General features: G+C 45.0%; 1 protein-coding gene across 1 annotated transcript in view; it reads right to left on the bottom strand.

Moving 5' to 3' along the window:
• gabbr2 (gamma-aminobutyric acid (GABA) B receptor, 2) overlaps positions 1-13580 on the bottom strand; it is a 214396-nt gene that overhangs the window by 73704 nt on the left and 127112 nt on the right. The window contains exons 4-6 of the mRNA XM_048229821.1: positions 8797-8898; positions 1947-2012; positions 710-898 (exon numbers count right to left, since the gene is read on the bottom strand). Coding sequence (XP_048085778.1) covers positions 710-898; positions 1947-2012; positions 8797-8898 — 357 coding nt within the window. The remainder of the gene's footprint in view (positions 1-709; positions 899-1946; positions 2013-8796; positions 8899-13580) is intronic.

Below are 13580 nucleotides of genomic sequence, written 5' to 3'. Positions count from 1 at the left end.
CACCCATGCGAGGCTCTTGGGCCATGAAATTCTATTAAAACTAAATCTTTTATTACAGCAAAATGACTGCAATTTCATGTAATGACACATGATAACAACAAGCTGTTTCAAAATGTAGAGGTTCTGAGAATCAGCTTTACATAATGGTGACTCAGAAAACAGCAGGAGCAGGTTGAAGCCATCAGGGACAATTTCTAACATGATAACACATCTGCATAAATTCCCTGTATAGACATACAAGCATATAGTTATCTGAAAATAAAATACTGTGTATGATTTGTATGACATTTTTATTTGATTGGTACTTCACCTGTTTATACATGACTTGGTATCACCTGTTTATACTTGACTTGGTATCACTTGTTTATATTTGACTTGGTATCACCTGTTTATACTTGACTTGGTATCACCTGTTTATACATGACTTGGTATCACCTGTTTATACTTGACTTGGTATCACCGGTTTATACTTGACTTGGTATCACCTGTTTATACTTGACTTGGTATCACCTGTTTATACATGACTTGGTATCACCGGTTTATACTTGACTTGGTATCACTTGTTTATATTTGACTTGGTATCACCTGTTGGTATCACCTGTTTATACTTGACTTGGTATCACCTGTTTATACTTGACGTGTCATCACCTGTTTACTTGACTTGGTATCACTTGAACAGAAGTGATAGAACAATACATGGTGTGCCTACCCGTCCAGATATGCCTTTGATCCGGCGGGCGCTGAGTGGCTCAAAGTCCACGCTGATGTAGCCCTCCATGGCTGTTAGCAGCTTCTTGGTGGTGCAGTTGGTGGAGTTGGCCTGCTCCCACCAGTTGCCCTGGTACCAGCCCGGGATGATCCACTGGTACTTACTGCCATACATGTTCAGGTTGTAGGCCTGAGGGGTAATAGATAGTAAATACATGTATGTGTGCGCACACACACAGACACACACACACACGCACGCACGCACGCACGCACGCACGCACACACGCACGCACACACGCACGTACACACGCACGTACACACCACACACACATCACTAACATACTGATACATATGAAATACATATACTAACATACTGATACATATGAGTGTGTGTCGAAGACTGAGAAGATACAGAAGTGGTTTACACTGATTGTCTAATCTAAGCAACAGAAGCTGAAGCAATCACATGTGTGCCTAGGGGCATAATGTGCTCTACGATATGCTAGAGTGAACTCTGTCAATAGTATCAATAGACCCTTGACATCAATTCAGAAAGAAAAACAAATCTGGCGCACTGCTCTTTCCTTAAAATGCTTTTCTAAACTTCTCACCAGAGGGTTTCAAGACCCTTCAACCCTTAAAATTGCCCAAACTGTGCTCTGTGTCTTATCGACACAAATGTGACCGAATATGCAGAATATACAAACACAAATCATGCTTCCGCTTATTTTTAGCATTGTTTTAGGGCAATGTATCGATCTGAGTATATCATAATCTACAATTATAATGTTGCAATGCCAGTGTCTAATTCAGACTACATTTTATCATCAGGTTCAGTGTACAATTAGTGCTTCCACATACTGGAGAGGGACGCCCTAACAAATGTGACTGTGCAAGCTAACAGAATGGCTACACCAGGTGCGCAACTGAAACGCTCTGTTGGTGTCGCGTAAATAATTTTTTAGAAGACTGGTCTATTTTTTTTTGCACGTATGTGCCACTATCACGTCTGGTGTGTGTGTGTGTGTGTGTGTGTGTGTGTGTGTGTGTGTGTGTGTGTGTGTGAGTGTGTGTGTGTGTGTTGTATGTGTGTAGCCAGTCCCATTCATTACTGGGACTGGCTACTGCAGACGCTACACAAACGGAACGCTTCAGTTACATGCCCGGTGTAGCCATCCCCAGCCCTTATGAGGGGAAACAGAAGGTATTTGGAACATAACTCAGTAGAGTATACTCACACAGCAGAAGACCTTGGAGGCCAGGTTCTCATCAAACTGCCCGATTATGATCCTCACGTCATTATCCTGCAGAGAGGGACACAAAACGTGCACATGACAATAGGAAGTCAACACTGAAGACTTTCATTTTCTACATTTTCATCAGCATTTCATACTGGTCTTAAAATAATTCTTATCGATCTCACACTAACTGAACAGTCATTAAATGGAAAATGGCAAAAATTGTAGATGCAAACTTTGAGGCATGGTAAAATAGTGCGGAGGGATGGGGGCTGTGTGCGGGCACTGAGGTCTTTCAGACGTGGGCACGTTCGGCTTGGCTGGTCTGGAAGATGGGCTGCCTCAGACTCTGCCGCCACGAGCCTCTGAATCCATAATAACAACAGAGACATTAGTGTCTGGCCTGAGAATTGCTTTGTATCTAAAGGACCCACACAAGCCATTCGTGGAGAAAAGAGAAGGCATAGACGTGTGATAGAGTCTGTAAATAATGCATACTTTCTCTTCCCTGCTATCCTCTTTCTTTCGCTCCCTCTCCTTCTAGTCATCTCTCTCTCTCTCTCTCTCTCTCTCTCTCTCTCTCTTTCTTTCACTCCTCACTCTCTACATGTCTTTGCCATTCTGCTTTGCAGTAGATCAATCTATGAGTCGGAGACCCCTTTCTCCAGTTGCACTGCATCCTTGAGGTTTTTTTTAACAGGTACCACAATGCACCAAAAGAAGCTGACAGAAGAGGTTTTGACATTGGCCACAACTCGAGCACAGCTTCTCAGAGTGCCGCATTGCGAAGCAACACAAAGTTACCCGCAAGTCTATTGAGAGAGCAGGAACATGCCGTGTTAAGCATAGCGTCTCAGATTGCCTTGCACTTGGAAAATGGTACCTCTTCATCAACTGACAATGGCTGACAATACACATCCGTCAGGCAGGTAGAGGCATGCACAGCCCTGATTGGTCATGACACACGGAGTCCAGATTGCTTAGAAAGCACTTTAACGAGCCTGAGCCTCTTTGTCATATTATGTTTCTAACATCTGTCAGGGAGGATTACGCGTTCCATCAAAGCACACAGTGCAAACACAATCAGTCAGATGAAAAGCAAACAAACAATCGAACAAAACGTGTTCATAAAGGTTCATTTAGGCATCCAAGTGCCAACCAAACAATCGAACAAAATGTGTCTATGAAGGTTCATTTAGGCATTCAGGTGCCAAACAAACAATCGAACAAAATGTGTCTATGAAGGTTTATTTAGGCATCCAGGTGTCAAACAAAAGTTGGTCTCATTGTCAAACATGTTGTCAATCTTTAAACTAGATGACACATCATGGCAACCAGGTGTCGACCACAACTATGACACCCTGAGTTCCATTACAATGAAGAAAATAAATCACAAAAAAAACTCTCAAGGTCTGTCTGGTAACAATGGCAACAAGGTATTAGAAATGTGACAACTATAGCTCCTGGGCTCATTACATGAAAAGAAAATACAATACAACAAACCAAAAAACTGCTTGAAATCTTTAAAGAAACAAGATTTATGAATTGGTATTGGGATGTATTGGGTACCCATTTAGCGTTATTTCTGGAAAATTATGCTAAGGGCCAGTACATTGAAGACTAAATAAAACAATGGTGTTATAAAACAATAAAACAATGGTGCATCGTGTAACATCCTCAGCAATAGGCCCGGATTGCCAATGACATTCTCTATATTATTAGTCCGGTTAACATCAAAAAGTTTGAATCCGTCATTTTAAGCTGCCCTAAGACTGGACTAGTACCTCTGAAGCTATATGAGTGGACACACTAACATAGATGGACAAAAAGACTTGATTGGAATACCCTCTTTCCAGCCTAAAGGGGGGGACGAGGGTAAAAACACTTGAAATGTTGAAGCTGCCTGGGGCCAGTGAGATAGCCAGGTGTCTGCTGTAGCCGTGGCAGCCATGTCCCAGGGCTCATTAGAGGTAATCACTGATGAGTCCCCTCCTGCAGGTGACCCCACATCTGCTGCACTGCTGAGCAGAAGGATCCTAACAGACCTTGACATGAGACGTGTCTGTTGCGTCTCCCTCTCGCTCCTAATGTTTCACACACACACATACATACACACACACACACACACACACACACACACACACACACACACACACACACAAACACACACACACACACACAAAATACTTGGTGGCTTTGATTGTGTGTGTGTGTGTGTGTGTGTGTGTGTGTGTGTGTGTGTGTGTGTGTGTGTGTGCAGGCCCGTCGCTAGAAGGCAAGCAAACCAAGCAATTGCTTGGGGCCCCGAGCGGGGGGGGGGGCTCCATGTCCATTTTGCTTGGGGCCCCCAAATTCCTTGAAACGGCCCTGTGTGTGTGTATGTGTGTGTGTGTGTGTGTGTGGTCTACATTCACAGCTTTTCTCCCGCCAGAGAGAGTGAGAAAGAGAAAAGCGGGCCTCGCAAACCTCACAATGTGCCATTAGTGGGGCGGAGCCAGAGAGCATGCTGGGAAGGCGCTTGTGTAGAGCCCTCTGCCAGGGTCTACTGGTCCCATTCATCTGTTCTACCAGTACTTATATCAGTAGGAATAAAGCATGGGGAGAGAGAGAGAGAGAGAGAGAGGAAGAGAGAGAAGAGAAGGAGAGAGAGAGAAGAGAGAGAGAGAGGGGGAGAGACAGAAGAGAGAGAGAGAGAGAGGAAGAGAGAGAAGAGAAGGAGAGAGAGAAGAGAGAGAGAGAGGGGAGAGACAGAAGAGAGAGAGAGAGAGAGGAAGAGAGAGAAGAGAAGGAGAGAGAGAGAAGAGAGAGAGAGAGGGGGGAGAGACAGAAGAGAGAGAGAGAGTGGTGATCGGGGAAGAGAGAGGGAGGGAGAGAAGGATGAAGAGTGAAATAGAAGGATGGAGAAAGAAGGGGAGGAATGGATGAGGGACCGTTTAAGAAATAAATAAACCTCAGCTCACCCCAGCTGTATGTGCAGTAAATGCAATCTAGAAGCCCTAAACTTAATGGGGGATCAAAACAAACGGGCACCAGCTCCGCCCAAATGTCCTTGGCAAAAGCACTAAAACAGCACCGATCTGCTTTTTAAATGGCGGCTAAACTGATGTGTAAAAATGACGATGGAGTCAAACTTCTTTTTTTTTTTGTCGTGGCTATTTGGTAAACAGCTTCATCATCTTGATTTATCTTGGGTGACGACAACACGACCCTTGGATGGTAAAAAGACCCAGATGGCCATTACGGCAGAGGTAATAAGAGGGGTCTGATTACGAGCACTCGGCTGCGCCTTTTTACTCCCATAAAAGCCCTTTTATAAGCATGAAGACATCATTTATACGCCTTGTTTCTTGTGTCTGCCAGCATCTCCACGTCCCGTCACGATGCCAATCTAAACTAGGCCAGGGCTGGCAGGCCTGGCTCGTCCAGAGAAGTCGCCCGACACGGCCTTCACTCACTCCGACGTCTCTGTGTCAGTCTACACAGAGGGCCCTCTGCCCCCACTCTGCAACACATAGAGGTGAGAAATCCACCTTTAGAGCAGTGTTTTTCAACCACTGTGCCGGGGCACACTAGTGTGCCGTGAGAGATCATCAGGTGTGCCGCAGAAAATTACCCAAATGTCACTCACTGGTCCAGAAAAGCAACTGTTGCATCAAAGAATTTATAACCACATGCTCTCATTGATTGTATGATTGCACTATTTGTGGTATGCAGGCATTGTACAACGGGGGCCCCATAACCAGTATTCACAGTATCATCACATATCCAGTTAATAACAACAATTAAATTAGATATAGTCACCTACAAATGAAACAGAGGGCGCTTGTTTGATTGAGCATACATATTTGAAATGTTAGGCTATGGTATGTTTATTTTTTCTTCACACAGGATGTTAGTGTGCCGTGGGACATTTTAAGTGTCAAAAGTGTGCCGTGGCACAAAAAAGGTTGAAAAACACTGCTTTAGAGAATGCAAGGCCTACTACATTATTTGTACCAACCCCCAGCCTAAACCTAATTAGCTTAAGTCTTCAGTCATGTAGATGAGATAATTAGGGAAATCACTTGTGTTAAGTGCACATATAGAACCAATACATGGTAGGACTTTTACTTTCTGAAGCTGGAGTAAAACTTAAATAAATATACTGCATATAGTAAGTAATATTAAGTACTGGTACGTATATACAGTAGTATGCGTCTTTAACAAACTACGTCTTGTTTAACTAAGTCATGTTTTATTTTCAAGCTATCACATAATATTACGCTAATTATTACTTACGTACCCCTGAACCTAAATACATTTTATAACATCATGTAATAATATCTAAAAAGTCCTACCATGTATTGGTTCTATATGTGCACTTAACACAAGTGATTTCCCTAATTATCTCATCTACATGGCTGAAGACTTAAGCTAATTAGGTTTAGGCTGGGGGTTGGTAAAATAATGTAGTAGGCCTTGCATTCTCTAAAGCAGTGTTTTTCAACCTTTTTTGTGCCACGGCACACTTTTGACACTGAGCTTATTATCAATTAAGTATTATAAATAACAAAGTAATACTTAAGCAAAATAGACAGGACACTGTCCGAGTGAGCATCGAAATGAGAAGGGTGTGTTTACGAAACTGCTCAGCATCTTCAAGGCCATGCACGACACGTAGCATTCTTTTGTAGCACCATAGTCATTCATTGCAGAGGCAGGGTTAGTGTGCTGTGCACTTAGCGAGCGCACTGCTGAGCCTGCATTGAGGAAAAGCACACTTCATCTCAGGCATCTGCAGCATGGGCTGCTGTTCTGGGAATTGTGCTAGCAGAGGTGCTACGTCAATTCCACAGTAGCCGTGGTGCTTAACAGAGAAAGAAAAAAAAAAAGTGGATGACAAGAAGAAAAAAAAGGAAATGAAAGTGAAAAATGAGAGGAGACAGAAGATGGGTGGAAGAAAGGAGAGAGCACTTTAGTCCGCTGCTCGGGAGAGAATGGCTGCAACTGTGGCATTTTCCTTCACAGCCCCCTAATTAAGTAATTAACTCTTATATTGTCTGATGTTTTTTCCTGTTTTTTCCCCCTCTCTCTCCTTCACAACGAGACTGGCCTAGATTTGTAGCAGGGATGAAAGACTAATGTGCCTTCTCTGAAAAGGCAAAAAGAGGAGACACTAACTCCCATCCCCAGGTAGACAGGGCATCACTTCTTCTAATCCTTAAAGGCTTGACAGAATAAGAGGGGAGCTAGGAGAGAGAGAGTGTGCTTGTGTGTGCTTGTGTGTGTGTGTGTGTGTGTGTGTGTGTGTGTGTGTGTGTGTGTGTGTGTGTGTGTGTGTGTGTGTGTGTGTGTGTGTGTGTGTGTGTGTGCTTGAATGTGTGTGTGTGGTTGTGTGAGGATGATCGTTTGTGTGTAAGTGTGTGAGTGACTGATTTCAGCACCACGGACAGCACATTTAGCCCTTTCCAGATGTTATTTGTGGGTGCCACTAAAACAATGCTGGTTTTCCCCTTTAAAGGGACACCAGGCAACGTTTTCGTGTTAATTAATCATCTTCGTAAGTTGGTATATGGTTAAATGACTCATTACAGGGCGAATGAAGACTCTCTCGCCCGCCCCTACTGCCTGTAAGAAGAATATCCCACTTGCAAGTTCGGTGTATCCTACCCGCCGACCAAAGCAGGAACAGTTTACATCCTGCATACAGCACAGAGGCAGGCTAACGAAACTCTAGCGATTGTTGCAAACGTGTGTATAATGGCAGAGCCAGTGAAGAAGCAGCGAAAACCCTTGACGGAAGATGCAAAGAAAAGGAAAAGAGCTTCAGACCGAGCGAGGGGGAGTTTCGTAGAGAAAAAGCATCAAGCTTGCCTGGTGTCTCTTTAACCTCCTCATTACTCACCAACACCCAGTCCCCCTGCCCCCACCCCATTCAGACTGACAGACTGTCACAACAAGAGTCATAAAAACGCCATGCTGTCTTATCACGAGGCAAACGGGTGGGGAAGAAGACTGGAAGGTGGAGAGGTGTTGAATCGTGTGTGTGTGTGTGTGTGTGTGTGTGTGTGTGTGTGTGTGTGTGTGTGTGTGTGTGTGTGTGTGTGTGTGTGTGTGTGTGTGTGTGTGTGTGTGTGTGTGTGTGTGTGTGTGTGTGTGTGTGTGTGTGTGTAAAGTGGTGGATGGATGGGGGAGTTGGAAAGGGTGGGGGTTTAAGGCAGCCAAACGCACTGTCAAGCGGCCTTGGATACGGATTTGGTCGGGGTTGTCAGGGCATGTCACATCGTGTGCGACTCAACGGTGTCACGCCGCAGCTCATTAGGATGCTCTCGACTCTGATCAGCGGAAAACGTGTCAGCTTAACTCCACGTTTTAAGTGAAATGTAACATGAACGTTGCTTCCTGAGTGTGAGTGTGTGTGTGTGCATACATGTGGGTTTGTGTGATTTCTGTAGTTGCACATCTCTCTTGTGTGTGTGTGTGTGTGTGTGTGTGTGTGTGTGTGTGTGTGTGTGTGTGTGTGTGTGTGTGTGTGTGTGCGAGCGCGGCGCAGCGTGCGTGTGTGTGTGTGTGTGTGTGTGTGTGTGTGTGTGTGTGTGTGCAAAGTGCATGGGGATGTGTGCAGGGGGCTGATAATGTGCATCAATGTATGGATGATCCATACCACCTATGGGTCATCAATAATCTCCCTCCTACCCTGTAACACCAGGCAGCCAGGCAGAAAAGCCTTCAACAGCTCTTAGCTCTTCTCAAGTGGGTCGGTGAGAGTGTGTTTTTTATTCATGATCTGAGACACGATGGAGTCGAATGCCACTGAAGGGGATTTGTGGGGTGCAGCATGGATTGACTGCGAGACGAGGCTGAAATTTACCTTCAGCTTCTTGACGTTGATGCAAGGATCGTTGGAGAAGCTCTCGGTGTCGGCGATCTGGATGTCGGCCTTCTCCAGCTCGCTAGTCAAGTCGTTACGGACCTGAGGGGGGCAGAGAGAGAGAGAGAAAAAGAGTGAAAATGGGGAAAGAGCAATCGACTGTAATTCAGAGAGAACAGAGAAAGCAGCCAAAGATAGACAGATATAGAAAGAACGTGAAGGAAAGAGAAGAGCATACACAATGAAGGAGGCAAATGGGGAAGCCAACAGCTAGAGAGAGTGAGAAAGTAGTGAGAGAGAGATAGAGCAAAAGAGAGAGGCAGAAAAAGTGTAAGAGGCAGAGATTGAGAGAGAGAGAGTGAGTGATTGATAGAGAGAGAGAGAGAGAGAGAGAGAGAAAGAAAGAGAGCAAGAGAGCGAGAGAGAGAGAGAGAGAGATTGATAGAGAGAGAGAGAGAGAGAGAGAGAGAGAGAGAGAAAGAAAGACAGAGAGCGAGAGAGAGAGAGTGAGAGATTGATAGAGAGAGAGAGAGAAAGAAAGACAGAGAGCGAGAGAGCGAGAGAGAGAGAGTGAGAGTGATAGAGAGAGAGAAAGAGAGAGAGTGAGAGAGAGAAAGGGGGGGAGAGAAGACAGCGAGACTGATACATGGCATACCACCACCCTGGAAAACAAAGGCCTAATTGTAGCTAGTGTTCCAGCACTCTGATTTATGTCCCAGTTCACCCAAGTCTCCAGTGGCTCCCCACACACAAGGCAAAGCACCACCATACGCATCTCAAGCAGGCTATAGGCACAGGGCCTGTGGACCCTCTCCAGTGGACCCCCCGCCCCTCCACCGAGACTTGGACCAATCTGGGCTTTTCTCGCCTCAATTAACTCCCACACACAATTCCCAGCAGGAGTTGCTTGGTAATTGACAATTACTGCATAAATTAGCCCCCATAAATGGGGAAAAAAGCTCCTGGCTAGCTTTGAGTTGGAGGTGCTTAGTGTTTCTTCTTTTATTTATTTATTTATTTTCTGACTTTCTTGGGATGTATAAATGCGAGACACCTTTACTATAGAGTAACTGCTCTCATTATTTCTCGGTGGCAAAGTGAGGAAGAAGGAGGCTCAATATTTTATGCTGTTGAAATAAACAGGAAGTCTCTCGGGAGCAGAAAGAAACTATGAGGATAATGGAGGGAAAAAATATATTTTTCTCAAGAGGTACCACTGTCGCAAGGTTTGCACCGAAGGCACATTCACTCAATAACACACAAAAGAACACACAACTTAACCACACACACACACACACACTCTCTTTCTTTCCCTCTCTCTCTCTCTCTCGCTCTCTCTCTCACACACTCAAATACACAAGCACACACAACTTAACCACACAAACACACACACACACACACACACACACACACACACACACACACACACACACACACACACACACACACACACATACACCAACTCTCTCTCTCTCTCTCTCTCTCTCTCTCTCACACACACTCAAAACACACAAGCATACACAACTTAATCACACACATTCAAGCACACAAGCACACACAACTTAAACCACACACACACACACACACACGCACACACACACACACACACACACACACACACACACACACACACACACACACACACACACACACACACAAACACACAAGCATACACAACTTAATCACACACATTCAAGCACACAAGCACACACAACTTAACCACACACACACACACACGCGCACACACACACACACACAGACTAACACACACACACACACACACACACACAAGCATACACAACTTAATCACAAACTCACTGCCGTAGCACTCCCTCCCTCTCCCTCTATCTCTCTGAATTCACTTCAATTCAATTCAACAGCGCTTTCTTGACATGAACAAACATTCACATTGTATTGGCAAAACATTTCTTATTATACAGGTAGTTAGTTCTATATAAAGGAAAGAACACAACGACAGAACATCATGCATCATACAGATCTGCAAAGGATATATATATATATCATATACAGAATTACACACACACTTACACAGTCAAAGCCAGGATGGCTACCATATTACATTATACTGTATCACCACTCTCCGTGGTCAACTAGCCTGAACACAAGCTGAAGCTGGCCTGAAGCCATCGGCTGCCCAGCAGTGGGTCGCCTCTCTCAGCACTCCCCACTGATGAGATGGACAGTTAGTCAAAGACGGAGGTGCTGACTAGAGACGCTTGCTGCTAATTTGCCCCATCCCCTATGTCCCCTTTGCCCCCCCTTGTCCTGCCACACTCAGGTACAAGGAGGGGCAAACGGATGAGCCAGCAGGAACAAATAGCCCCCGGACGACAGCGAGGGCACTCTTAAGAATGGGCCAGGGCACTTAACCCACGCGCATACGTGTCAATCATCACCGTGTCGACATGCGACTTCACCCCAGCAGGTGAGGCTCACCTAACGGGTTCTGCACCATGACAGCGGTAGCTGGCTACTCCTCACGAAGCAAGTTTTAACGCTTCAGTGAGTCTTGAGTCTTTGTGAGTTTCACCCTTTGATCCAATGGGAAACTGTGTAAAAAACACACACACAAGAAGTAATTGTGCGCCGCAGCTACTTTTCAGTTCAGTTCCACAATGAGGCTATGCAAAACTCTCCATGACAACCGTGTCCTAAGTGAACTCGGGAGTGTTCCGGCTGCAGACAGGCACCTTAAAAAAATAACCCCCAGGGCTCATCATAACACTTACACAATGACCCCTCCTCCAGCAGAAAATGGTGAAAAAACGTCATAGTGTTTTGATTACTAATGTGGTAAATGCATCTGCAGATAATGCTGATCCCATAACCCCTGTCTGGGTGTGTGAGAGAGAGAGTGTATTAGTGTGAGAGTGGACGTGCTTTGCGTATGAGTCATTGTGTTAGTGTGTGTGTGTGTGTGTGAGTGTGTTTGAGAATTTCAGTAATATATAAGTGTATACCTGCAGTGGTTTGTGAGAGTATAAATGTGTGTGTTTTTGTTGTGTGTGTATGCTGTCTGTGTGTATGCGAGGCGAGGTGTGCACTTTCGCAGCGCTCTGTTCAGCCAACACTGAAAAGGTAAAAGACCCCAAAGGATTATGGGAGTTTAGCGCCGCCCCAACGCGGCAGGAGCACGTGCATGATGAGATGAGATTGGGAAATGTGTGTCCTGTCTGCTGAACCCTGCCCGAGTCCCTTTAAGTATGTGTGTGTGTGTGTGTGTGTGTGTGTGTGTGTGTGTGTGTGTGTGTGTGTGTGTGTGTGTGTGTGTGGGTATGTGTGTGTGTGAGCCCTCATAGAGATGGGAGGGGCGGTGAGACAGGAGGCTGTAGCTACACTAAACTCCACTGTTTTTGTAACAACCTCAGTGTTCATGCATGCAAGCCATCCATGCAGGGACCGTGGCCATGATTCGGTAATCCCATCAAAGCCCACAAATACTCGCTCAGAAACAAGTGCCCAGTCTCTGACTAAACAGACAGAGTATCCTGTGCCAACACAGTTCATCACAGTACTTCCCTGTACTTTTGTGTATTTCCATGGTGATTATGTTGCTATCTGGTATTATGACATGTAAGTAACCAGAAAATACAACCAATTAACTTGGAATATCAATCATAAATCATAAAGTGTGTGTGTGTGTGTGTGTGTGTGTGTGTGTGTGTGTGTGTGTGTTTCTGTGTGTGTGAAAGTACATGTGAATGTAGGTGGAAGGAGACTGACATATCTGTGTGTGTGTGTGTGCAAGTAAGGCTTTAAAGACCCAATTACATTCACATGCAGCTGTGCTGAGAGTGACACTCGCTCCGCTGCACAACACCGCAACATTTAAAACAGTACATTGCACATCTACTCTACTTTAAGCACCTCACTTTACACAGGAAAAATGCCTTTATTACACACACACACAGACACACACACACACACACACACACACACACACACACACACACACACACAAAACAAGCCATATGTATGTACTATTTTTGGAAACAGGGATTCAAGTCTATTGTTCACTAAGTACTGAAACGACCTTCAAGTGTCCGACAAAGACAGGGAGTTGTGCGGGAGAGGAAAACAAACATGAAGGAAAATGAAAAAGAAAACACAATGTGTGACACACTAGCGGGTGATTCCCAAAGGACTCCCCAGTCTGCCATTCCACCTATTTGATTTGGCACCAACACGGCTCTGACACTCCTACACGGAATCACGAGACTGGTTCTACACGCCATCTTTGATCTCAATGTAGAGGACCGGAAACAATGGCAGAGAGAGAGAGAGAGAGAGAGAGGGAGGGAGAGAGACATATAGGGGGAGTGTTTGTGTGTGTGTGTGTGTGTGTGGCTGTGTGCGTGTGTGCACATGTGCGCCCGTGTGTGTGTATGTGGATTTGGGGTTCTACCATCTGACACATCTTTGACTTCAGCGTGTAGAGCTGAAATGAAATGGGGAGAGACAGAGAGATAGAGAGAGAAAGAGAGAGAAAGAGTGAGAGACAGAGAGGATATCCACATCCTCCATCTCCATCAGAATCAGGGCTCCGAACCGGTTCAAGGAACGAAAACGAAAACCGAAAACGAACGGAATTTTACGGAATTTTACGAGGAGCGGAAACGGAAACGAAAACAAAATGGTCTTCAACTGTTCCGGAACAGAAACGTTATTCTGAAATCCACAAAACGGGTTAATAACGTTTTTTTTTCGTTCTCTATATATTTTATAAAATTTCGCAAAAGCATATCCTATGTCAGGGAGACTAT

The sequence above is a fragment of the Alosa alosa genome, chromosome 20, assembly GCF_017589495.1.
Source record: "Alosa alosa isolate M-15738 ecotype Scorff River chromosome 20, AALO_Geno_1.1, whole genome shotgun sequence".
NCBI lineage: Eukaryota > Metazoa > Chordata > Actinopteri > Clupeiformes > Clupeidae > Alosa > Alosa alosa.
The sequence above is the reverse complement of the archived record's forward strand: the minus strand, read 5'-3'. Positions and strand labels throughout refer to the sequence as shown.